Source organism: Sceloporus undulatus, chromosome 4 (assembly GCF_019175285.1).
Source record: "Sceloporus undulatus isolate JIND9_A2432 ecotype Alabama chromosome 4, SceUnd_v1.1, whole genome shotgun sequence".
NCBI classification, from domain to species: Eukaryota; Metazoa; Chordata; class Lepidosauria; order Squamata; family Phrynosomatidae; genus Sceloporus; species Sceloporus undulatus.
Window position 1 is genome coordinate 88,653,809 of NC_056525.1, and position 25,871 is coordinate 88,679,679.

At 39.6% G+C, this 25,871-nt stretch overlaps 1 protein-coding gene across 9 annotated transcripts in view; it reads right to left on the reverse strand.

Moving 5' to 3' along the window:
* DOCK7 (dedicator of cytokinesis 7) overlaps window positions 1-25,871 on the reverse strand; it is a 614,518-nt gene that overhangs the window by 2,159 nt on the left and 586,488 nt on the right. For 5 of the 9 annotated variants that reach the window (XM_042462522.1, XM_042462521.1, XM_042462517.1 and 2 more), the window contains 7 exons: window positions 22,062-22,193; window positions 20,299-20,313; window positions 9,915-10,040; window positions 7,211-7,300; window positions 5,292-5,528; window positions 3,701-3,844; window positions 1,371-1,477 (listed from right to left, as the gene is read on the reverse strand). In XM_042462522.1, coding sequence (XP_042318456.1) covers window positions 1,371-1,477; window positions 3,701-3,844; window positions 5,292-5,528; window positions 7,211-7,300; window positions 9,915-10,040; window positions 20,299-20,313; window positions 22,062-22,193 — 851 coding nt within the window. Of the gene's footprint in view, window positions 1-1,370; window positions 1,478-3,700; window positions 3,845-5,291; window positions 5,529-7,210; window positions 7,301-9,914; window positions 10,050-20,298; window positions 20,314-22,061; window positions 22,194-25,871 lie in introns of all 9 variants that reach the window. The other 4 variants (XM_042462516.1, XM_042462524.1, XM_042462518.1 and 1 more) reach the window with 2 other exon arrangements.

A 25,871-nucleotide genomic window follows, 5' to 3' on the forward strand; every position in this document is an offset into this window, starting at 1 on the left:
AATACAAAGCCAAAATTGGTTTTTCATGTAATATTAACTTTTCCATTTCTTGGAAAAAAATGCCTCTGTCACCTTACTTCTGTCCCTGAAATCTTACTCCTTGAAAGCTGTTCAACAGCATTTTTAAAGATATTAACTCCTTGCTTCACAGACCATATGGCTGGCTACATATGAATGTCTCTGGCAGCCACAAGTCATTGTCAAGAGATGTGGAAAGAAATGAAGAATGAGTTAATATCTTTAAAAATACTACTGAACAGCTTTAGAGAAGTAAGATTTCCACAGTGACAGAGGCTTTTTTTTCCAAGGAATGGAAAGGTTAATATGTTATTATATGAAAAACTAATTTTGACTTTACATTGACATTATCCTGCTAGCAACTTCCCTTGTCAGGCCCACAGGGCTGTATCCATATTGGAAGGCACTGTGACCCAATGGAGGCCTCTTTTAGAAGGAGGAGACAGGGAAGCTACCTTCCACATTTTCCCTTGTAGCTTCATATGTTGCTACTGCAGAAGGTTGTATGAGAAACAAGCCACAACAGTAGCTAGGAGACAATTCTGGGTGTGAAGAAGGAATATAAACTTTTATTATATGGCCTGACAGGATTCATACTGTTGTGGTTCTTCAGCATTTAGAGGTCTAAAAACCAGAAGGGGAAAGTAACTCAAGAGACATTTGGTGCAAGTATCAAGCAAAGGTGTTGGAACTGGCGTGGAAAGTGCAAAATGAGGGTGTTGCCCTCCCATAAGAAACCTACCCCCATGGAAATTTCTTCAGCCCCCAACTGTAGTAATTTACTGCACTGCAGTAACTTACAATTTCAGTTGAGCATTTAGAGACACAATTTAGGCATTAAAAGAACAGAGGCAGTGAAAGTTACGAAGGGAATGGGAACAGAAAAAATAAAAGAGTTCTAGATGTGAACAGATTTCAGTGTATTGGTCTCTGCAGTGCTAGAAATTTGGGAAGCAAAATTCTTATGGGGGGCACCTATCCCTCCTGCCACCATAGTTTCACTTAGGGGCAAAACAGATGGCCCAAAAGGGTGGCCCCAGGACTGCACGGGGCTTGTTTGCATCGGGGCTGTGGCAGCTGCATGCCCTGATTCAGGCTGCTGCCACAGTCCCCACCTGACTTGCTGAAAGGGAGCAGATTTTTCCACTCTTTTGGTTGGTTTTGGGTTGGCTCTTTGAAAAAAAGCTGTGCCTGGGGCAGCTTCTGACTGCGTTCAGGGCACGTGTCATGTGCACGTCCCACCCCCAATGTGGCCCAACAGCAGCTCTTTGGGGCCGTCTGTTTGAGGCCTTAGTATCAAGCACAAACATTCAGAACAACTGGAAGAAAAATATGTAAAACCAATACAATACCTTTTTGTAAAGTCTTTAAAACAAAGCCGCAATTTGTTATGGTGACGGAAGAGTTTAGGATCATTCGGTATTTCAGACAAGAAAACCTGTGCAACCTCTAGTGGTCCCTTAACAAAAGATGAAAATAGTGAGATTTATTTATTTTTTCCTGCAGAGTTTGCCATTGGGATAATTTGATTTACAGAGCAGCTTTCATAAAGCTCAACATTTCTTTGGGGCGTCACACACTAGAGTTCTTTAGATATGCAGTACCATTAGTGCATAACCACCAAATAGATGTGATAACCTATCCCTGAAACAGGGATGGGCAATTGTGGCTGATCTGAACACCAATTTTTTGTCTCTAATTTTGAAATGCAGATTACAGGAGACTCTGGCCCAAAACAGAGGAGCCAAACAGAACAACTTCTGTTCACATGGGATTTAAATGATGCACACTACCAGAGCAGCTGGAAGCTCCTCTGAGGCTACCTATGGTGGCCTTAAGCTACTGGAAAAAGGAGTGGCTTTAATCCGTTCCTTGCTGGTGGCCTGTTTGGAGCTGCCACGGCAGCCCACTTTGGGAGCCAGAGGCTGTTCCAAGCCACTCATCTGTTTCACCTCTCTGCAACCTTTGTAAAGCAGGATTCTTGTTCCCAGAGAGATATTCCACTCTTTTTTTTTTTTTGGGGGGGGGGGCAGGAATAATAATAATAATAATAATAATAATAATAATAATACAATTTTTATTTGTATTTTCCCACCTCTCCCAGGTGGATCGAAGCAAGATTACAGTCGAGCAACAACAACAGTATACAAGAATAAAACATATAATATTCATCATTAAAAACAGTTTTAAAAGGGCACTTCGGGGAGTCTGGGCCAAGCGTACATTTTACTCATTCCTGTTCTAAAAAAAATCTTTTAAATGGTTAGATTTTAGAGGCTAACACTGAGGAGCACATTTTAGTCTGCCATGTGGTGAGAAGGCAGCATGCTCACTCCCAATTTGTTACATGCTCAGGAAGCAGAGCTGCAAATTAAGAAACAGGTTGAATAAGATCCATCCTCTTCACCTATATATGGTTATGGTGCTTCAGGGAGGAAGCAGAGATACATTAGGCTTGCCTTCCAGAGCTGTAACCATAAAAAAGGCAGCTAGCTACTGTTACATAATTCTGTTCTTAGTGGTGTCCACAAACATACTTTCAAAAAGGATCCACCACAGCCCCCCCCCCCCCCAGAATGAACTCTGTGTAGTGTGGCTAACAGATGACATACTGGGGACTGCATTTGAGCTTGTAGGGGCTGCACTCGAGGCTGCCCTTTTAAAAAATGTTAATTTTTTATTCTTTATAATTTTAAAGCTCACTTTAATGCCACTTGTAATTTAATTGATTAATTGATTAATTCTAATTCATCAATTCTACTGCATTCATTGAAAAAGAAAAACAATGCTACATATTACATATAATAATTATTTCTCTTTTTTTTTTCTTTGATGCATTTTAACTATTTTACTAACCAGATTGCTGGCAGCTCTATCCCTCTGTGGATGCTAGTTTTTTGGTGGATGGATAGCCTTCAACTATAGAGTATAGGAGTTGTCTATCTAGCCTTAGAATGGAAGAAGTCATCTGGCAAACCTCACATACACACAGATATTCACATGTATGTTGGAGTCACCATTTTTCTTTCCAAGCCTGAGTAAAATATTTTTTGTGGCTTTTCCCCTTGCTTTCTATGAGTGTGTTATAGTGCTTGTGTTCATGGGGGTGGGTGATGGAGGCAGAGAAAGTCTAGAGAACTCTCTCATCAAACTGGAAATCCTGGGATTCCACTTGACACTGCCAATGCAGCTGAAATTCCACCTAAACACCTAGTATCGGTGGCGGCACACAGCTTCGGGCCCATCTGTCCTGGGCCTAAGATACCTATAAGTGCACATGCAACCCAGGAAGCAAAACCATAAGGAGTATTCTTTTGCAGCAAGCCTTCCACTAAAACGACATACATTTGTACGGATACTGGTAAGCACTATTTGCACTTTTTCTTTTTCCTTCTTCTTAGTCATTTCAATTCTTCTTCTTGTACAGTTGTAAATATGAATTAGTTAATTAGTTAATTTTCTAATATCACAGGGTCTAAGATGGCTCACAAATTTGAGTTAAAACAAAACATACTCAAATTTATGGATAATACAAATGGTAAAAAAAATCAATTAAACAAACTATTATTGTTGCTGTTTTTAAGAAGTTTTTCTCAAAGAATAAAAAATGAGCAAGTCTCAATTTTCAGCACTTTACATTTCTGTGTTAATCTGGAAAGAACGTGAGCTCTTGCCGTCTTACCTGATTTACTGTTGTGCCTACTGAACCTTGAAGTACCATCTGGAGCATCTTTGGGTCTGCTGGATCTTGGTGGGTTGCAAAAGCCAATTCTTGGGTTTTTTTCTGCATATCTTCAATGGCAACTTCAATTGGTGTCAAAATTATCTAAGAAGACAAACACCCAGCAAACACACAAGATAATCATTTGGAGATTTTAACTATGGTTATAGGTTGCATTCCTACAGCACCTTGCCTGTGCATAAAGCCCCACTAAAGTTTTTTTTTTAAAAAAATTGATCTTTATTATTGTTAAAATATATACATAAAATAACAATTATATTGTATAACCTATATCTTCATGCATCTTCTGCTCATAAATTTTTTCTTTAAGCGCCAAAGGAATGAAAAAAAGTTATACTCCCTTGCCATCATTTCCACCATTCTCTATACATTCTTGAACTGTTATAATTTTCTCCTCCTTTAGTTTTGCTCTTCGTTTCTCTGATCTGCTTACGATCTTGTATTTGTTTTACCATTTTATACTGAACCGTTCTCCTTTGCAACTTTGGAGCACAGACATATAAGACGACTTCTTATACACCGGTTCTGACCCCAGAGACAGGTGAATGGTGTAGCCACCTCTCTGTCTCTGGGGTCCTTGCAGTTCCCTTCCCAGAAGGCAACGCAGCCGGGCTCTCTCTCGCCACCATTGCTGCTGCAAAAGGTGGCGGAGAAGTGGCTCCAGAGCCGATCGAGCCGAGGGAAACAGGGAAAGAGACGGCCCCTTCTTCCTTGTCCTTGCCACCGCCACTGCCGCCTCCCGGGATACTCCACTCCTCCAGCGGCTTCTGCGGCTCCCATGACGGAATTCTAACATTGGCGCACTGTGACGTGGTAAAGGCGTCGCAAGAAGAACCCACTTTTCACAGGGTTTTTTTGGTCCATGGGGAAGCCTGGAGGCTGTGGCTTCCCCACAGACCAAAACCAGGCGTCGGCAGGCCGCCCTTTTTGAGTCTGTACTCCGCCATTGGAACCAACACTATGTGAAATTCATCTTTATCTGCAATATGCCAATATAGGTTAAATATCCCTTATCTGAAATGCTTATGATGAGAAGTCTTTCAGATGTTTTCAGATTTTGGAATATTTGCATATACATAATGAGATATCTCAGAAATGGGACCCAAGTCTGAACATAAAATTCAGTTAGGTTTTGTATACACCTCATACACATAGCCTGAAAACAACTTTATACAATATTTTTAATAATTTTGTGCATGAAACAAATTTTGCATACTTTGAACCATTGAACTCATGGAGTCATGTTGCTACTCAAAAAGTTTTGGAGTGAAAAATGACTATCAGTCAATGGCTATAAGCCTGTTGCTAGTTCTAACTAGAGTAAACCACTGAATCAATGAGATTTAACTACATGCTTACTTGCCATTCAACAATTGACTTGAACAGGTCTATTGTTTTTGGAACTAACCAAGAAGATTCCAGTGAATAACTAATGAACTGAAACAATGTGCTGAACACTTTTTCATATATATTTTACCGTTCCTTACTTTCATCACTTATATTAATTGCATAATGAATGTACAGGGCTCACCTCCTCCTTGTGAATGACATTTATCCTGGTTTTAATGTAAGGGAAAGCATGTGAAGTTGTTAAGATGGTTTTCCTCTTGAACTGCTCATGTAATTCACCATGAGCCCTGCCATCCAAAGTGAAAGGTGTACAATACATGAATCGCCGCAAGTTGTAGTTTTTGTCAAAATAAGTTATCCTGTCCTTCATTTCATATGTGTCAAAGTAAGGTTCCACATAAGTTATTTGTATATAGGCCTGAAATTAAAAAATGGGCTCATAAGAAAGTGTTGTATAGCATTAAAGACCCAATAAGAATATGCCACAAAATACTAGAGCTTAGAAAAGTTGCTTTCTTCAGATTACAGCTCCCATAAACTCCAGGTGAACTCTTCCAAGCTCTCTAAAATAATAACCAACTAAAACAGCAATTATAGATCTCTCTCACCTTCAACGCTGGTCCTGCTAGTGATCTACAATCTTCATAAGTAGTGGGAAGGTGTTATTACCACAATGTCCATGGCATAGAAAGGCAAATTTAGGACTAATGAAGGAAAAATCACCAGATTTGCTTCTTTTTTGTTTCCATCCTTTCACCTTGTCTCTTATATCTCTATCTTATCCATATCAATCAGGTGGCAAGCTGGGCAGGATGTTTTTGCAGGACCAAACATTCATCTGCTACTGATAGCTCTCAGGATGCTTCAGGCTGATGAGGTATGGACTAACAAGAACTAAAGTCCTTTGGTGCAATAAGTTCACTTCCCCACAGCCTTCCCCAGCCTAGTGCCATTGAGATGCTTTGGACTGCAACTCTCATTAGCACTTTGGCCACACTAACTGGAGTTGCTGGGAGTTACAGTCCTAGGGAGCACTTCTCCCTATATACACTGCCGAAGTGTCCAGGTATGCTTCTTTATTTCCACCAATGAGAGCAATACACTATGGGAGGAAGCAGAAGCATGTGCCCTGTTTGCAGGGTACTCAGAAACCCAAATAGCACGGATGTCATTCAAGCAAAAACCTGACTTTTTACTAAAACCTCTAGAGGCAAATTGATGCCATCTAAATTTATATATATGCCTTGTTTTAAGTTGTCTTAAATTTGTGCGGTCAAATTATTTAGTAGGCTTTTGGCTTATTTGAATCCCTTTTTGGGAGAAGGGTGGATAAATAAATAAATGAAGGAAGGAACAAAATAAGTTGTTTAAACCATTTTTTTCTGTTTTAAATTGGTTAAAATGAGTTTATTGTTCACTGACGTGACATCCCATGATATTGGGGGGGGGGGGGTGTGATATACTCTGTGGAGACTGTGATACTGAAAATCATTCACACTTATGTCCCTTATATTTGCTGAGTTTGTCTTCCCTTGGTAACTTTGTCCCTTTTATTTCAGTGCCTAAACTGTATCTCTAAATGCTCAACTGAAAATTTAAGTTAATGAAATGCTAGATAAGGAAAAAATTATGGGAGGACAGAATTCTTATTGTGGGGAAATGGCCTCATTTTGCTAACCCCTATGCTGTAACTACATGTCCTGTGGCATATAAATAAATAAAATAACTTTACTTAGTTTGAGCAAGACTCATTCTTGCAAGTGCAAAAACTCTCAAAATGGACATAAAGGCAAGGTGGAAAAAATATGGTTTCTCCTCATACACAAGAACGTGACAAGTGAGTGTTTACATCCGTACAGTAGGATTGCTTGATGCCTGTTATCTGGGTACAGAATGAAAGAGGCATATAGATAACAAGTTCATGGGAATTCTTTGTAGAGATAGCCCTGGCATAGCACCATCTTATCCTCTTCTTTATTACCTTGGAAAAATGGGTTCAGTCATGTGTGAACCAGAACTAGGACACAGGTATGCTGGAATGTTTAAACACACAAGACCGAATACACAGTTTCAATGTGATGTTTGTTCATAATTTCTTACCTTGTTAGCATCTAGTTTACATTTGTCAACAGGGTTGGAATCCTTAATAACTTCAACAACATCTTCACCAAATCGTTCTCCATAAAATCCCTGAAAATGATAAATATGACATGGTAAAGAATCACCATATTCAACGAAGTCAACATTGCCATGAGATGTTTGTGAAACCATACAAAATTCAGCTGCAACCTATGACAGCCAGGAAGCTTGAAACGACAGAACTGTGAAATAATGCACTGGCTGCTGTTTTTTAAAAAAACTTTTTAATTGTTTGGTTTTAGAACTCTTTTTAAAGAGGAATTTTGGGGACTTTTAAATTGTTTTTTTGTTTGTTTGTTAAGTATTTAATATTTTAAATGATTTTATCCATTGTGCATTGCTATGGGGGTCTGGGTGGGTCAGGAGGCAATAAATAAATGCCATAATCAATCAATCTGGAGTTACAGCAGGGGAGAAAAAGACATTCAGAAAATCGGTCTGGAAGCCTATATGTGTTTTGGGTTATTTTTTTCTTATTTTCTCAAATTCTGGACAATAAAAAGCAGAAAAGAAATTAGAATACAATGCATTTTATATGTTGTTGTTGTTGTGTGCCTTCAGCTGTTTCCAACCTATTACAGAGCTTTCTTAGCAGAATTTGTTCACAGGGGGGTTATATTGCCTTCCTTTGGGACTGAGAAAATGTGACTTGCCCAAGGTCACCTGGTGGGTTTCCTTGCCTGAGCAGGGATCCAAACCATGGTCTCCAGAGTCTCAGTCCAATGCTCAAACTGCTACATCACACTAGCTATACTGTACAATATTAGCAAACTCAATTTTCCAATTGCCAATTCCTATGGGGTCTAAGAAGCACCAGCCATGCATAAGACAAAGATATCGGCACGCTTGGGGAGAATCCCATGTATTTCCAGGTGTACCAAAAAGGAGGGGAAACTAAAAAAACAACACACTATTGCAGACAGAACATGCTCAAAGCCCACAGCAAGTGGAATGTTTGCTGTGTGTGTATATGTGTGTGTGAAAGAGACAGAGATGCAAAAACAAGGTAGTGGTGGTTGGAGGAAATGGAACAGATTATTCTGAATGAAGGCATGAGGGGCTCACAAGAACATTGGTGGAGCATTCCACACTGTAAAATGTTATTACAGGTACCAATGGTCATGGTCCAGAGTAGGATTTCCATCTATGATACTGGCTCTGAATCTATGTCAGCCTCAGTCCAGTTAAGTGTTATTACTCCCATATTAAAGACCAGAAGAGTTGAATATTAGGGCAGAGGGAAAAGTATGAAAACTTCTAAAACAGGAGAAAGCAAGATGGTATCTACTGGTTTTATTTGACTGCAACTCCCATAATGCCTGACAACAGGCCATGGTGGCTGGTGCTTATGGAGTTGCAATGATCTAACCCCTGAAATAACATAAGCCTATCCTCTGATCTAACATAATCTACTATTATTACTGCCATATCACACTTGGGAAGGATGGCTTTGTAGCTGAATAGAGATTTGAAGGTTATGCTTCCCAGTACTACTTAAGTACTTTATCTATTACATTTTGGTTCATTTAATGTAAAACTTTTAAAGGGTAATTTTTTCATGTTTTTTTAAAACAATTAGATAATGAACACTCAGATCCAATAATTCTATCTATAAATGTTACTTTCCTGCTAAAAATAACAATATCAACCTGGCAGTTATGTAGCACTACAGAATGCATCCTGTCAAAAGCATGTGATATCTCATTTATTCTGTTTTGAGGAAGAAAAAAAATCAATAATAGTGTCGGGAGTGTAAAAATGAAGCAGAAAAGGCAAGATACCAAGGTTAAGAGAAATGGCTTTGGTGTTCACAGTGGAAAGAAAAACAAATCTGAGAATCACTTAAAACGAAGGACAACAATATTTTGTTTGTACTGACAAAAATATGAATTTGACATACACTGAGGTATATGTTTTTCAAGGCTCCTGGAGTATATTTTGAGATACTAAAACTGCATTGTACAGGTTTGGAGTTTTGTAAACAGAGAATTCTATATTCTGAAAATGTTTCATTAAATAAAAAAGATTTATAGCAGACATGATTGTGAAAATAATCTTAAATGTATGTGAACAATACAGGAGCTTAGATAAGTTTTAAAATTAAAAATACAATTGCCAGAATCCCACTATCTATGCAAACTGCAGGGTTCTTGGAACTGTAGTCCAAAAAATAACTTTTTACAGACTCTAATCTGCATCAAGGATAAGGCCAGTACAGAAACTCCAGTGGCTTAAACCAGAAGCTATACTTTCTACATAGTTTTTTTTTAATCCATGCAGGAACAAAACATAAGAATACAGAAATGCGCAGATGCATGCAAAACAGCTTAATTGCCACAATGCATACAGTTCTTTAGATTTCACTCATCTTGACAAAGCGACATGAGTTTGTTACTGAAAGGAGGTTTTTTTTAAAGGGAGGCAAACAGAGACTCAAATAAGCCCATATTTAATTGCTTTTCCAGATTGGGGAATAATTTGGGTTCATGTGTGCTCTAAACAAGCCTTGGCTCAGGTTAATTGTGTAACCTTGGAACTTGCCTCGCTAGACTTAAGGAAGTTCTCTGACCTGACTTCACTACAGCTTAGGCAGATTCCTTTTACATATTTCTACATGCCCATCCAACTGTAAGCAAACATTTTAGGTGTACTGGAGCAATCTCACCTCTAATCGATGGGAAATTTCAGCCAGTTTTGTTATTGCTGGTTCTTTGTAAACAAATTCTTGTTCATCCAGGTCTCCAAATTTAGTCCCATAAAAGCCAACACGGAAATATGTACCAAACATCCGCTTGCCATCCTAGGTGCATAAAGACAAATGGCACTTCAACATGTCAGATCCGTGTATTGGCATTAAAAAAAAAAACAAACCAAAACATACCCACTCTAAAACATAACGCCATGCAAGAATAAACAAACCAGCTAGGAAGACTAAAGATAATTAAAACAAGTTACAGCACTAAAAGGAAAAACTCAAAATTAAACCATAGACTGTAGGAGACACTGTTGCCTTCAGTCATGCAATGGGAGACTACACAATGGTTCAGCTCTGCATAGAAAGAACAGGGCAAGTTTTGCTAGCCTGAATTCAGAATATAGTATGGGCAAAAGAAGGGCTAGGAATCTTGTTGGGACCAGCTGCCCTCCTCTAAGCTATGGTTGCAGGCTTAGGCCTATAACCTAACACAGGCTAGAGAAGAAAGCTATAATAATCAGAATGCAGAACAAGTTGATGCTGTGTGCCTTCAAGTCATTTCTGACTTATGGGCCTGTTACAGACTGCCAAAATAAAGCTGCTTCGGGTCTCTTTGGAGGTATGCTGTTTAAATGTTGCATGCACCCTAAGAATCCGGAAGCTGCACCAAAGCTGCACTCCAGTTCTTAGGAATGGAGTGTGGCTTTGGCGCGACCTCCAGACTCTTAGGACCCATGCATCATTTAAATAGCATACCTCCAAAGAGACCCGAAGCAGCTTTATTTTGGCAGTCTGTAACAGGTCATGGTAAACTTATCCTGTGGTTTTCTTGTCAAGGTTTGTTCAGTGGAGGTTTAGCTTTGTCTTCCTCTGAGGCTGAGAGACTATAACTTGCCCAAGATCATCCTTTGAGTTTCCATGACTGAGCAGGGATTTGAATCATGGTCTCCACAGTCTTAGTCCAACAATGAAACCATTACACCATGCTGGCTCCTGTGCAAAATAATTATTATCTTATTCTTTATTATTTCCCATTTAAGGAAATAGCCTAAGCCAGGGCTCAAAGACTGTAGATGTCTTGTTTGAAAGAAAGGTATTCCATACAATTACATATCACTGTATTTGCTTATTATCATCACACATATAGGTCTATTCCACTTTTCTGTATCATCTTATTTTCTAGTAGAGGTGAAAACATCCTCACAAAGCTTTTTTGCACCCATGGCCCTGATGATATATTTTGCATGCAGCTATATAACATCAGTCACATGGAAGCACTTGCATTTCCATTAATGGATTTGGAGAACCTACACTGGAATAGGCCTATATGTGTGACTGGGCATCATAACATTCTCCATGCAAATGCATGGATTGTTCTGGTGTTCCTGATATCTGCCAATCTATCTATTGCATGCCAATCCATCTTTTCTGCCATAGAAGCCATGGAATTTCCTTTCTCATTTCCATTTTGAGGTGCATTTGGAAGTTGAGTGTGAAGTGAGCTCTCCACAAACTTTCTTATTTAGTATAGGATTTGACTTGTTCAACGCTTCTCTGTTGTTTTTCATTCCTATGAACATGTCATTTCTGAAGTGAATCGTAGTCTTAAAGTGTCTTCTGGTGGATAAAGTTGCTTCTTCACTGGTTTCCATACAGCTGTTCTCAATCAGATCAAGAGAAAACTGTGCTCACTGAACAAACCCAATATTTGCAACAAAAAGAACTCCTAGAAAAGCACAATATTTCTGGAATGACAAAATGTAACTAAAAAAGAGAGCAAAAGCCACCAAACCTGAAACTTTCTTCCCCAAATGAAAACCAAAAGAATTCACATTGCATGCACAAATACAGCCGAGGAAAGGACTCCAAATGTTCACCTTTACTCTCATGGCACATTCAGGGTGTAGCATTGAGTGCATCACTGTTCTCCTTTTTACTTAATGTTAATTGTTGACTTTTGCAACCCACCCTATCCTGATGTCTCTGGACCAGTACCATGTTTCAAAAGATGTTTTAATAGAAAACAGAGAAAATAGAAGAGGTATAAAAGAATTAAACCATGTCTCCAATCAGCTTCTAAATTCTATCCTGAACATAAAGGACTGGTAGTGATTCAGAAGAATGTTCCGGAAAAGCTTCATGTTGTGGACCATCCAGTGATGTCTCCATACAGGACCTTGCAATTCAGACACAATTGACTGGATCTAGAATTACATTCAGTGGCATTCTAATGGTATTAGGGGAGATTGGCAAGGTGGCAATTGTCTCCAATGCTCACTTTCCCCAGAATCTGCCAGTAATCCCAATACTCTGTTATAACCCATTTCCCCTCTGGAAATGATACAAGTCCTTCTATTCATGGGTGAGGGGGCAAATCTACAGCCCGACTGTAGGGCATGGTGCTAATCTCAGCTACTAAGCTGAGGGAGCCAGCGTTGTGAAAAAAGACTCCATGTGGCCAATATGATTGCATGGAATGCTGCTATCTTCCCACTGAAGTGGTACCTATTTATATCTACTTGAACTTTTACATGCTTTTGAACTGCTAGGCTGGCAGAAGCTGGGACTAATGACGGGAGCTCACTCCATCACATGGCGCTTGAGTCTTGAACTGCCGACCTTGCAATCGTCAGAGTCAGTATCTTAACTTCTGAGCTACTGCATCCCTATTAGGGTATAGAATCTGTCAAATCAAGATTAAAAGACAAGAACTGAACAGGACGTGAATGTCCCAGTATATGGTAAACTTGACATCTTCATTACTTCACCATATTTGTCCATTAGTCTGAGAGGCAGGGTACTATTTTCTGTATGTGCACTATAGATAATGTTTCTGATGGTACTATTCGCTCCCTGAAGATCAATCCTTTGTCAACATGTGATATTTGTCATATATGTGAAATTTCATGTTTATTTACCTATAGATGCTTGCCTTTAATTTTTATAACAATAAAGTTTTGATATGAATTTGTAAAGCAGGGAATTCTTGTTTGCTTTCGATATTACATATCTTAATTTGACTATTGGTACTATACCATTACTTCTCCCTATTATCCAAAAGTATCTAGGCAGGACTACAGAATAGGAGTCTTAGGAACATCTTTATGATTTTCCAGTACTACCACATGGCCTTGGTGCTTAAAGGTATTAAAAGTGCATTGCTTTCCAGTAACAGGTAATCTAACATAGCCATGAGCAAAGTCTCTATTAGGAACCAGTCCAACTGAAGATAAAACTGCAAAGGGAAGGCTGGACACTAGGTAAGGTTTCAGTGCCCAGACATGGTTTTGTAAGCACATGGCAAAGATTGCCTTCATAGAATAGGAGAACTGACAACGCCAGCCACTGTTAATAACATTTTACCTGTATTGACTCCAGTTTGAACCCAGCTGCCGGCTACATTTCCATAATATACATTCTGTACCAATGAGAGGTATCAAGTAAACTGAACAATGTTGATCTTTAAATACATCTAATTGCAAGTCTTTAACCAAGCTAGTCAATGGTCCCCAAGTTATGCTTTACATATTTATTTATTTATTTTGCTTTAGTGTAGAAATAAGTTAACCTTGGTTTGAATACTAGTTCAGCAACAAAGCTTTAGTATAGGGTGTGAAACCTGTGGACTGTTCCCATGTTGTAACTAGAAACCTCCCATTAATCCTAGCCAGCATGACCTACAGAAAGGAATTATGGGAGTTGAAGCTCTACAAAATCCATAAGAGGGCAGGTTGCTCTAACAGCCCAATCAATTACATGTCTTCTTAAATGTAGGGCCCACAGTGAGCCCTTTGTATCTGCTGGAGTTTGGTTCCAGGACCCTCCGTAGATACAGCAATCCATGGATATTCATTCCTTTAAATACAATGGCATAGTGAAATGGTGTGCCTTATATAAATGTCAAAAACAAGGTTTGCTTTTGGAATTTATATTATGTTTGAATATTTTCAATAGGGATGGTTGAATCTGTGGATAAAAAATCCATGAATACAGAGGGCCGATTGTACAGGAATGGAAACTGATTCTTCATCTATCATGACCTATATTAGGATTGGGAAATCCTACTCCTGCTCCTGAGAGTTGGTGCCCTCTGGACACCAACAAGAAATTTCCCCCTTTCTGACAGAAAAATGGAACCAAAATGAGATGTGCCATTCCTGGAAGCTTTAGGTCAGTGATGGCGAACCTATGGCACGTGTGCCAGAGGTGGCACTCAGAGCCCTCTCTGTGGGCACACACGCTGTAGCCCCAGCACAGAGTTTGCCAGAGTTTCTTACTAGAAAGCCAGAGGGACGTGGCACTTTGCAATAAATAAGTGGGGTCTGGGTTGCAGTTTGGGCACTTGGTGTGTAAAAGGTTCATCATCACTGCTTTAGGTTCAGCAATTCTGTTTTGACACAAGGAGCTAAAGGGAGCACAACAGTGTAGCTTTAGCGTTATTTCCACTGTAAAGTGAGAGTATGCAAAGTCAGCTAGGGCCATTAGCATACATGATGTTTATCCCACAGCTATACTGTGGCCACATAGAGGGGAAAGAACATATACCATGATGGCTAGGAACATTAGTTTGCCATGTGCACTGAGAATCACCACTACTTATTAACACTAATAGGAAAGTATGCAAAAGTGTCATTCCTGGTGTGTGTGTGTGTGTGTGTGTGTGTGTGTGTGTGAGGGGGGGATTTGGGTACTGCCTAGCCAATAACAGTCTGCACTTCCCATGAAATTTTCTTTTAAGTCCCAACATTGTTAGCATTGCAGTAACCAAAAACCTGTTTCAGAAATACAGTTCATGCATCCAAAGAGATTAGGGAGGCAGAGTCCCCAAGGAAAAGCAAATACAGTGGGACCTTGTTATCCACTGGGCTTTGGTTCCAGGATCCTTCGTGGATAACAAAATCCCTGGATATTCAAGTCCCATTAAATATAATTGGCAGAGCAAAATGGTGTTCCTTATATAAAATGGAAAATTAAGGTTTGCTATTTGGAATTTATACTTCTTTGAATATTAGCAAGCTGTGGATGCTTGAATACATGGATAAAAAATTGTGGATAAGGAGGGCCAACTGTACAGCAAATATGAGTTCTAAGTGTGTATTGGTTTTAATATCTCATTCTCTACAAAGATAGAAATTTGATGAACAGAGGAAAATTTCATTGGGGGAGCAGAATTCCTATCAGTAGAGCAATGTTTTTATTTACTAGGTATGTATACTTTATTTATAATGGTATATGCACATAATTTAAATTGTTTTTTCCTTCATAAACATTAATAATGTAGAGGGAAAATATCAAATGTGGAATATTCCTTAAAAAAAGAATAAACATAACAAAATCAAGTGATCAACAGCTGACAGTATTTCCCTACAATTTCATGAGTGGATCTTGAACAGTGAGAACCTTCTAACTCATTTGTCTGAATATGTTACTGCTCTAAATTGATAATGCTATAGGGAATAGGTTTCAGACGACCCAGATTCTGCTCCTGAAGACCTTCCCTCTGATAACCTAGATCCCACAAGTCCTAGAGCTACTCTTACTCCATATATGTATTTGGCTCATCTTTTTTGCAGCTAGGCAAGGTACATCTCATCTTGCCTGCAGTCAAAAGTTTAGAACTTTCATGGTTTCCCAAGAAAACATTGGCTAAATCCAGCTGTCATTCCTAACCAGAATAGGCCCACTATATCAACTGAGTTGTGGAAAATCAATAATTATGTAAATCTTATTGAATTAATTCATCTACTTTAGTTGAAACTAGCAATTTTATTTAGGCCATTATCTGCAAACTGCTGTAGCTATGTTAATAATCTTAGAAACATAATGAGGCAGTTTAGGAAATGCTTGTTGCCATGAGTTCAGTGATGTAATGATTCAACTATATTATCATAATTCTAAGTTTTAGATATTACCGCCTAAGACAAATTAGGAAGAGTTTTTAAAAGAAAGGTTCTCTCCATTTATCTTGGGTAGAGGGAATGGGAATGTATTGATGGATCAATGCTGAGGAAGATTTTGGGGAAATGCTGACCCAGAACATGCTGGAATGTGTGCAATATGTGAATCAAAGCATGATTAACAACAGGCAAAAAAGGAAAGGGGCAATAACATCATATGGCATCATGTTATTGTTCAAAGTGTGTTCTAAATACATCAAAGGTTTTCACAGAAATTAAAGCCTTGCTTTCAAGCAAATTTAAAAAACAAAACAAAACAAACTAATACTCCATGGTCTTTGTTTCTGAGAAGTGCTAAAATGCAGTTATGAGATAGGAAGTTATTATAAAGCATTTAAATCTATTATTTTGAGAAAAATAATAGGTCCTTGGGAGGCAAAGAGAATGAAGGTGAACGCTGGAGAGTCATCACAGAAGTGGCAGAGCAGGTACAACAGCCATAATGACTTATGAAGGGTTCATAATATGTTGTTATGCATGGTAAATATCTGCTAGGTATAAGGTTTTTAGAGGCCCCTCCTACTCATGAACCAAAACCTTTGCCAGCTGGGTTTACTTAGCCAAGACCAACAAAAATGGCCACCAAATTTGGACCTACTTTGACCAACAGAGAGGTTCAGATATCTCCACAAGTCCAATTATGGTCTAAGAGAAGTTTATATAATTCTGGGTAGAGACTCAGTAATTCTGTTCTTCATGCCAATGAGTTGTGGTTCCTTAGTTAATATGGATTTAAAATATTAAGATGTGAAAGAAACCAGAAGTCTAAAGGCCAACCCGTTTGCCACAAGGAACATCCAACCACCCAACACTATTTAACAGCTCAACCTATAGCATGTTCTACATAATTGAGATGAATCCATTTGGCACTTCATAAACCTCTTAGCTGGCATAAGTCTTTGGTAAAATGAAATTACTGGGAGATGCCGTGGTGTTAAAAAAAATCACCAACAACTTAGTAGGAACTTACCACAACAGACAACAGTAAAAGTGGGGAGGAGGATCAGCAACCAGGGCAATAGAGGAGAAAACAGAAAGTACTTCAATTAGGGAAAATTCAAAACAAATAAGCAGCATTTGGCAGCAAAGAAACAAAAGGAAAAAAGTACTTTTAAAATTAGGAACTGGATAAAAGGCATGCAATGGGTATTAAAGGGCACACATGGGGAAATATCCAGCAAGAGGAAACTTCAAGTGCAAAGCAATGGAAAAGAACATAAACCATGGGAGTTTTTTTTAAAAAATTATTTTACCATGCAATAAAACATGACTAGATGATGTTAAAAGTGTAACTGATGATAGGATGCACTTCAGGGGTCGATTTAGCATCACACACATTGATCAGAAAAGATGCTCACGGGCTATTATCTCATTAACTGGTAACTGATTACACATTGTCCTTGTGCTGGTGTTGCGCCCTGGTCTGTGCCAATTTTCACAACATCAAAATGAAGCACTTCATTTTGGGGAGATGCTGCTTGGTATGGATAGAAGCAGCCTAATTGTATATGCACCCCCTCAAAAAAGCAGTTCCCCAGCTTAAGAGAGGCTTGCATTATTTCAGTTATGATAACCACAAAATCTGTGATATAAACTTGACCTTAAAGTCAAAATGAGCAGCTTGAAAAGGTGCATTTTCATGATAACATCATACCTCAAATCAGCCATTCCTTTTAAACCCTTTTAATCTGAGTTTAAAAGTAATCTACCTATTACTTCTTTCCAGAAGCGACATAACAATATGAATGAACTGTTTCCACCTGTAATTCAATTCATAATTGTTCTCTTGAACTGAAACTTTAAAGAAAGAGCCAGACTCTATAATAAGGTTGACCAATGCAGAGCTTTCTGGGTCAAATCAAAAAGAGAAATCACTACTTGACCAGCATATTTTATGGGGAGTGGGAACTGAAAACTATAGAAATATTTACTAAGGACAAAAAATGCAAAACAGATGTATTTTAGCTACCTACCAATTCTCAAAGACTCTTCCAAAATGCACCACTGTGAAAAAATATATGTCTTTGGAGATACACCTACTATTTTCAAATGAAAAACAAGCTTTTTATTGTTTCATATTAGGCAAAACCATAAGAAAGATGAATGTACTCAGGTTCCACTGAAATTAATATGAACGATGTGCTTAATTAGTTTGTCTCTGTTCTACCAAAAACCAATACAAAAGCAACTTTAAAAAATGATGTGCTTCAGCTCCTGAAATCTCCATGAGGCTTGAGTGCTTCTGATATACTTCTACATGAATCTGTTCTTTGCTTTTTAAAAAAAAGTGTGTGTGTGTGTGTGTAAAACAGGAAGGAAAGGAAGTGAAATCTTTAGTAATACAGTACTTCTAAAAGATGTCAGACTTCAGATTTTACTGTTTATGGTCTTTGCTATTTGTCTGCATATGACCAATATGGCCAAGTGAGCTGGGAATATTTTCAATATAGGAGACCCTGGAAATATATTAGTACTGTAGCTTTCAGACAGCTGAACAAATCCCACAGAAATCTTTCTGGTTTATCCAAGTTCAGATACTAACCATGGCCCTCAAAGGCTGATTTCTAAAAATGTTTTGGGAGCTAGCTCACAAGATGTGCAGGTCAGATCAAGAAAAAACTGAACTTATCTGATAAAGCTTGGAAAATGCTTCCCATACAAACTTAAGCAAAGACAGAGCACAGTGCATCATTCCTAAGCCATTATGTAAACGGAGGTGCGCAACTGCAAAGGTTATGGGAACCATTCACCTGGTTATATCAGCAGACTTTGTGGTCACATGCTTCCTTCTTTGTGCATGAGGGGGCTGACAGATAAAATGCTAAAGGAGCAAGAGATCTCCCAAATGGAGGCAGTTCTTCAACAAGAGCAAAATTTAAAAGCCTACCTGTAATCATAGTGACAATGATATACTACAGTAGGTGTACATATTATACTTATTTTGTAACATTCTTAGCCCAAATTCCAGTGTCGAAAAGAATTAAGTAGGTCTTTATTAAGAGATTTCCATTCTTTTTCTCTAACTGAAAGATGTATACAGTATAGAGAACTGGCATTTTGTAAATTTCTGCCTATTGTGAAATTGTCAAAGATAAAAGAGCGACACTGTAACAAACAAGCAAATCCAATAACCATAGCTGTTTCTCTAAACTTTTGACATAAAGAAAAAAAGAGAGTTCTGACAGAGCAATGTAATAACCTGATTTAAATTTAAGACATGTGAAACCACAAAGGAGAAGTTTGAGGTTTTAGTAGGAAGGTCTACTGAAGGTGAAATGGGCCAACAAAAACTGAGGTTACTCACTACAGTGGAATCAATTAATCAAGGCTTCTCTTTTTGGCTTTCCATTTGTTCTGATCCGTTAGCACTTCTTTTCTGAGATAAGCATATCTGGTCCATTTCTCTATATAAGCAAGTGAATAAGCCTTATTTTTTTGTTACATCCCAAACTGAGAATTATGGGTAATGGGTTCCAATGCACTGGGATACAGAAACCAAGGTTTCATGTTTGGGCTTCTTTCAAAGCCATTAGCCACAGTTGGACATAAGAAGAAACCATAGTTAACTGAAGATCTCCTGGTTTGTTTTGTTGTTCATGCAAATAGAAGAACGAAGCAGCTGTGCAGCTGAAGGTCATGTATGTCTCAGGATATTAAGCCAAGACTTGAATATGGCAGCAAATTTAAAAATAAGTAGCAGGGATTCATACACAAGCCAAGGTATAAGGTACTGGTGCATTTTGCTTTGCACAAGACCCTTCATAGCCTATTTCTGTTATGGAATGAGGACTACTGGATCCAAATGTATTATATCACTTTAAAACTACTAGAAGAGTTCAAATTGTGTACATCACAGAATCTATACACTGAAGTCTACTCAATGCCCATTGAGGTCTATGACCTAATTCCTTGGAATTTTGGAACCGGGCCATTAATTTCATTACTACTCAAAACTTGACATAGCAGAAGGGTATTAATCATTTTTAAAGGCTAGTTATACGCTGTCAAGTTAAGTGAACATCTTTCTAAAAGGAATTAGTTTTTGCATTTAACATCTTTAAGCAGTAGAACATAAATCGACCCCTGTGTTGGGGGTAGGAACATGGTAGGATGTCAATATTGATGAGAAATGGAATACAAAAACAGCAAACCAGTGATGGTAAAAAGTGGGTCATTCACCAAAGAACCTCATTAGTGTCATAATACGGAGGCATTCATGCACTACCTAAATTGTCTAAAATGACCAAACAGTTTTACTTATATTTCTTTGGTTAATTAATTCATGTCAATAGCAGACAGCAACAGAAATACCCACAACTAGCACATGTGGGCAAAGCGTTGGCAGGAGTCATCAATTCAATCTATTAGTGTTCTTTACTAACTAAAACATTACCTACCTCCCAGCCAGTACTCTGTGTAATAAAAAGTAAACAAAAAAGGTATGTCACAGAAACAAAATTAGAACTGTCTTCTTAAAAACTAAAATAAGTCCTTAAAAGCTAAAATATGACTGTCAACAATATTATGTTCTTCACTTGAAACAACTTCCAAGATTTTCAAATGCCACACATTCAAGGTGTTCCTTTTACCTCATTCACTACATCCTCTCAAATATTTCAAACATGGAGAAACTCTCTTTCCATAATTAAGCATTAAAAATCAAATAGGAAGGGGAATTTTTCAGCAGCTTCCATTACAAAGCACAGTCCAACTTGAAATTTAGTCAGTGAAACACAGATAAATTAATTCAGATTTTGTACTGAAAACTGTGTTACAGAAGCAGTTTCAGTTCTCAAGGGGGAAAAACTGTCAATATATATTTTGTATTATTATTTATATCCAAGAAACAGAATGTAATTGATTTTCTATATATGCTTGTGTTTTAGCAAACAGTCTTCATAGTGAGTTCAAACAATATTATCAATCAGATGAATATACTGTATTTCAATTTCTTTGCTAATTTATGAAATATAAATTGAACATAAATGAAAGATAGTTATGTTAAATCAACAGCACCTTCTGAGATCACTGGATCTGATATCAAGAAAAAAATGTTCCCAATTTCTAAAATACAGTTAAGGGATCAGGAGCTAGCTGCACTTTAGTGCTGATATAAGCATTAGTGGTTCAGCTCCAAAGCCTGGGTTTCAAATGGTTGTAGAGAGGGAAGCCTTGACAGAAGCATTCATATGAACCATAGTTAAAGTCAGAGATGATGTAAACTTGAACTAGTGGGAAACCTTTTTTTGGAAACAGCAGGAGGACAAAAACAGTGCTAGAGAGAGAGGTACTAACACTCTTTCTCACAGTTCCACTGATTCAAAAAGAGTCAAAGGGTAACACAAAGAGAGGCTACTTTTCAGCCTTCAGCATAAGAAAGCAATATGCCTGGAGCAGTCTTAATTCATAATGTTAGCAAGATAGCTCCTCTTTATCCAATTGAGTCCTAAGGCAGATTTACTGTTCTGTGCATTCCAGAAATCCTGTGATTTTTAGATGAGACTAGGAAGCAAAAAAAATTAAATTGACTTTTTGGAAAAAAAAGTTACAGTAAAATCATATCCCAGCCTGCTGTTGCTCTCCTTGCTTTGACCCGCATGCCAGTGAACTTGGCCCCTTATCACAGCTTTCTAGGATACATCCACACTCAAAGGCAGGTTAATTTATTGTCATACAGCCTTCACTATGCATATCACAATTTGCATAAAAATACAGTAGCTGCAGCAGAGGGAAAAGTGGTCCTTTCAGTCAGACAGATTGAAATGAATTAAGAGGATGGGGGGGGGGATTCCTAGAGTACCCAGCCAATGTAACTCAAAAAATGGGAGAAACACATTAGATATTTCCATATCTAGCAAAGTAAACCTTCAACGTGGATAACACTGGCATGAAATATATTCCTAGCCTGTAGAAATAAATACAAGGCCCAACTGTCACCTTAACTATGAAGAAGCCTCTGGAAGAATAATCTAATTGTTACCTTTTACTGGTATTTCTGATTTTAGCTTGCCATAAGGATCATGGGACTGTGTTTTGGTAACATGAAACACAATTACAAGTAGAGTTTTGTGCATGCTGTATTGTGGCAGGGAGAAATTACCCTGACACATTTTGCAGATAATTCATTGCAGATCCAATAGACAAGAATCCAAGTCATTACCTGATGAACTATTTTGCTGAATGCCTCCTGGAGTTTACCATGAATTGTGGCCAGTTTCTTGGCATCCCTGTTTGCTTCATGAATTGGAATGAGGATTTTGTAAACTTCGTTAACTGCTTCATACATGCCAGCCTACAAAACAATGTTCTGTCAGGTGGATCTATCAATTCAACAAGAGAATAAACTACAACTAACAATGTTTGATTAAGCGGTTTCAAGGATGAACATGAAAATAAAAACCTAATTTATGATACTTTCAATACTGAGAATGTTTAAGCAATTCCTGACATAAGTATTATATATAAAAAACAAAACCAAAACAAGTACTCAGTTATGTGTGAAACTCATACAAATGTATATCTTGTCAAAGTGGGTTTATGTCAAAATGGAAGGAGAGATCGATGCATAATATCTATCTCCCCTTCCTTCCACTTTCCTAACCAAAAAGGCCTGGGGTTCAGCCCAGTCGTACCACAAACCCTGTCTCTGCTCCTATGCAACGCCAGGTCCATAAAGAACAAGACCCACATCATTTATGATCTTTTGCAGGACAAAAACTGCGACCTGGCGTGCATTACTGAGACCTGGCTTGGGCCTGAGGGTGAGGCAGTGTGGGCCCAGGCCCTCCCAGCCGGGTTCTCAGTTAAGGACCAGATCAGGTTAGGTGGACGGGGGGGGCGGTGTTGCCTTGGTCCATAAAAACACCTTCTCCTTAACCAGGATCCCAGTCCGGAAAACAGATCACATCGAGTGTATTTACCTGTCCCTGAGGGCTAGAGACAGTCTGGGGATTCTGTTGGTCTACAGGCCACCCCGTGCGCTAACAGACTCCCTGGCCGAGCTCACACAGCTGGTCTCGGAACTGGTGTTGGAGTCCCCAAGACTTCTTGTCTTGGGAGACCTCAACATCCCTTTCGAGGCCAGTGAAGTTCCAACAGGTGCTGCTCGGGAGTTCATGACTACCATGACAGCCATGGGCCTGTCTCAACTAGTCTCAGGGCCTACGCATTGCGCTGGTAATACCCTTGATGTGATCTTTAGTACGGACATGGAGGTTCCGTGGGTAGAGATCTCAAACATCTCTCCCTTGTCATGGACGGATCATTTCTTGGTTGAGGCTCGAATCAAGGCTTCTACCTTAAGCTCCCCCGGGGGTGGCGGACCCATTAGGATGGTCCACCCTCGAAGGCTGATGGAACCCAAAAGGTTCCAAGAAGCCCTAGAGGGATATGCGACTGGTTCTGACGGCGATTCTGTTGATGCCCTGGCTAATATCTGGGATACCAACCTGTCCAGGGCTATACACAGTGTCGCTCCCAAGCGTCCTTACCGGCCTGCTCCTAATAAACAACCATGGTATACGGAAGATCTTAGAGTAAGGAAGCGGGCTGTGCAACGACTAGAGCGTAACTGGCGAAGACATCAGCGTTTATCTGACAGGACACTCCTTCGCTCTCATTTGAAGGCCTATGGAGTGGCAATAGGTGCAGCTAAGAATTCATTCTATGCTGCATGTATTGCGTCCGCAGAGTCGCGTCCAGCAGAGCTGTTCAGGGTTGTGAGGGAGCTGACTCAACTCCCTCCCTCCCTGAGCCCTATTCTGGTACCATCTAAAGCCTGCTGTGATGAATTTAATAACTTCTTTGCGGATAAAATCTCTCAGATCAGGGCTGATCTTGACGCCAGTATTTATGCAGGTCCTGTAAGAGAGGCGTCCGAAGCATCCGTGGCCCCAGTTATACTGGATCGCTTTGAGTTTGTTAGTACCGATGAAGTGGACAAGATCCTTCGAAGCGTTAGGAAGACGACGTGCTCTCTTGATCCCTGTCCCTCATGGTTGGCAGCTCAGGGGGGAGATGCGGTGCTGACTATGTTGCACCGCATCATTAATACTTCTCTAAGAGAGGGTCAGTTTCCATCTAAATTGAAAGTGGCAGTGGTTAAACCCTTGCTTAAGAAACCCTCCTTAGACCCCCTGATTCATAACAACTATCGGCCCATCTCGCTGCTACCTTTTTTGGGGAAGGTGATCGAGAGAGCAGTCGCCTTCCAGCTTCAATCGATCTTGGATGACACCGATTTTCTGGACCCATTTCAAACTGGCTTCCGGGCGGGCTATGGAGTTGAGACTGCCATGGTCGCCTTAGTTGATGACCTCCGTCTGAGCATGGACAGGGGAAGTGTGTCCCTGTTAGTGCTCTTGGACATCTCGGCGGCTTTCGATACCATCGACCATGGTATCCTTCTGGAACGCCTGGGGGAGTTGGGTATCGGGGGCACTGCTTTGCAGTGGTTCCGGTCCTACCTCTCGGGTAGATTCCAGATGGTGGAGCTGGGGGATTGTCGCTCCGATAAGAGGGCACTTACATCCGGTGTCCCTCAGGGAGCGATTTTATCCCCTATGCTTTTTAACATCTACATGAAACCGCTGGGAGAGATCATCCGGAGACATGGGGCGCAGTGTTATCAGTATGCTGATGACACCCAAATAATTTTCTCTGTGTCTCCGACTGATGCAGTAACTAAGGATGGCATCTCTCCTCTAGATGCCTGCTTGGCGTCGGTAATGGGCTGGATGAGGGAGAACAAACTCAGTGTGAATCCAGGGAAAACGGAAGTACTGGTGATAGGTCCCTCGGTTCTGGGTGGTGAGATTTGTCAGCCTGTCCTGAATGGGGTCACGCTCCCCTTGAGGGACTCGGTGCGCAGCTTGGGAGTACTCCTTGATTCGTCGCTTCATCTGACATCCCAGGTGGACGCGACGGTCAGGAGTGCTTGTTATCAGCTTCGGCTGATACGCCAGCTGCGCCCCTACCTGGGCCGTCGGGACCTTGAAACTGTTGTACATGCTTTGGTAACCTCTCGATTGGACTTCTGCAATGCGCTCTACATGGGGCAACCCTTGTACCAAACCCGGAAGCTTCAATTGGTGCAGAATATGGCAGCCAGACTGGTCGCTGGTAGTTCCAGGACAGACCACATAACACCTATTTTAAAAGATCTCCACTGGCTACCCATTCGCTTCCGAGCTCAATACAAGGTGTTGGTTTTGACCTATAAAGCCCTAAATGGCTTGGGCCCAGGGTACTTGGAGGACCGTCTCTCCCCATACAATCCGCCCCGCACACTCAGAACATCTGGGACCAATTTGTTAGAGGTCCCTAAATCCCATTTGGTGAGGACCTCACAGAGGGCTTTTACTATCGCCGCCCCCTCATTGTGGAATAAGCTCTCTGCAGAGCTCCGTTTCTCTGCATCTTTAGTTTCTTTTAAGAAACAATTAAAAACGCATCTATTCCAGCTGGCTTTTTCACTCTAGGTAATAGTGTTCTTTCTCTGCTCCTTGTTGTTGTTTTTCGACCCCGGATTAGTGCAATATATTGTCTTTTTCTTGCCCCTAATGAATTGTGATTTGTATAGATTCCCGTTCCTACCCCTAGTAATGATGTTTTTAAACTTTTTATATTGTGATGTTTTATCTGTATTTTATTGTTTCTTGTCTTGTAAGCCGCCTTGATCATGCAATTGGAAAGGCGGGATATAAATAAAAATTATTATTATTATTATTATTATTATTATTATTATTATTATTAATCTGCGGGATATTGTACTCTGACAGCAAATTTAAATGTGATGAAGATCAGTGTAAAAATCTGTAAGGCTGGAGTGGGAATCATGCAGACCTCCAGATGTGGTTGGACAACTCCCATTAGCCATAGATAACACACCCAATGGCAATTAATACTGTTAAATTGCAATCGAACAGCATCAGGAGGACCACTCAGTTCTCAGCCTTGCTCTATCCCACAC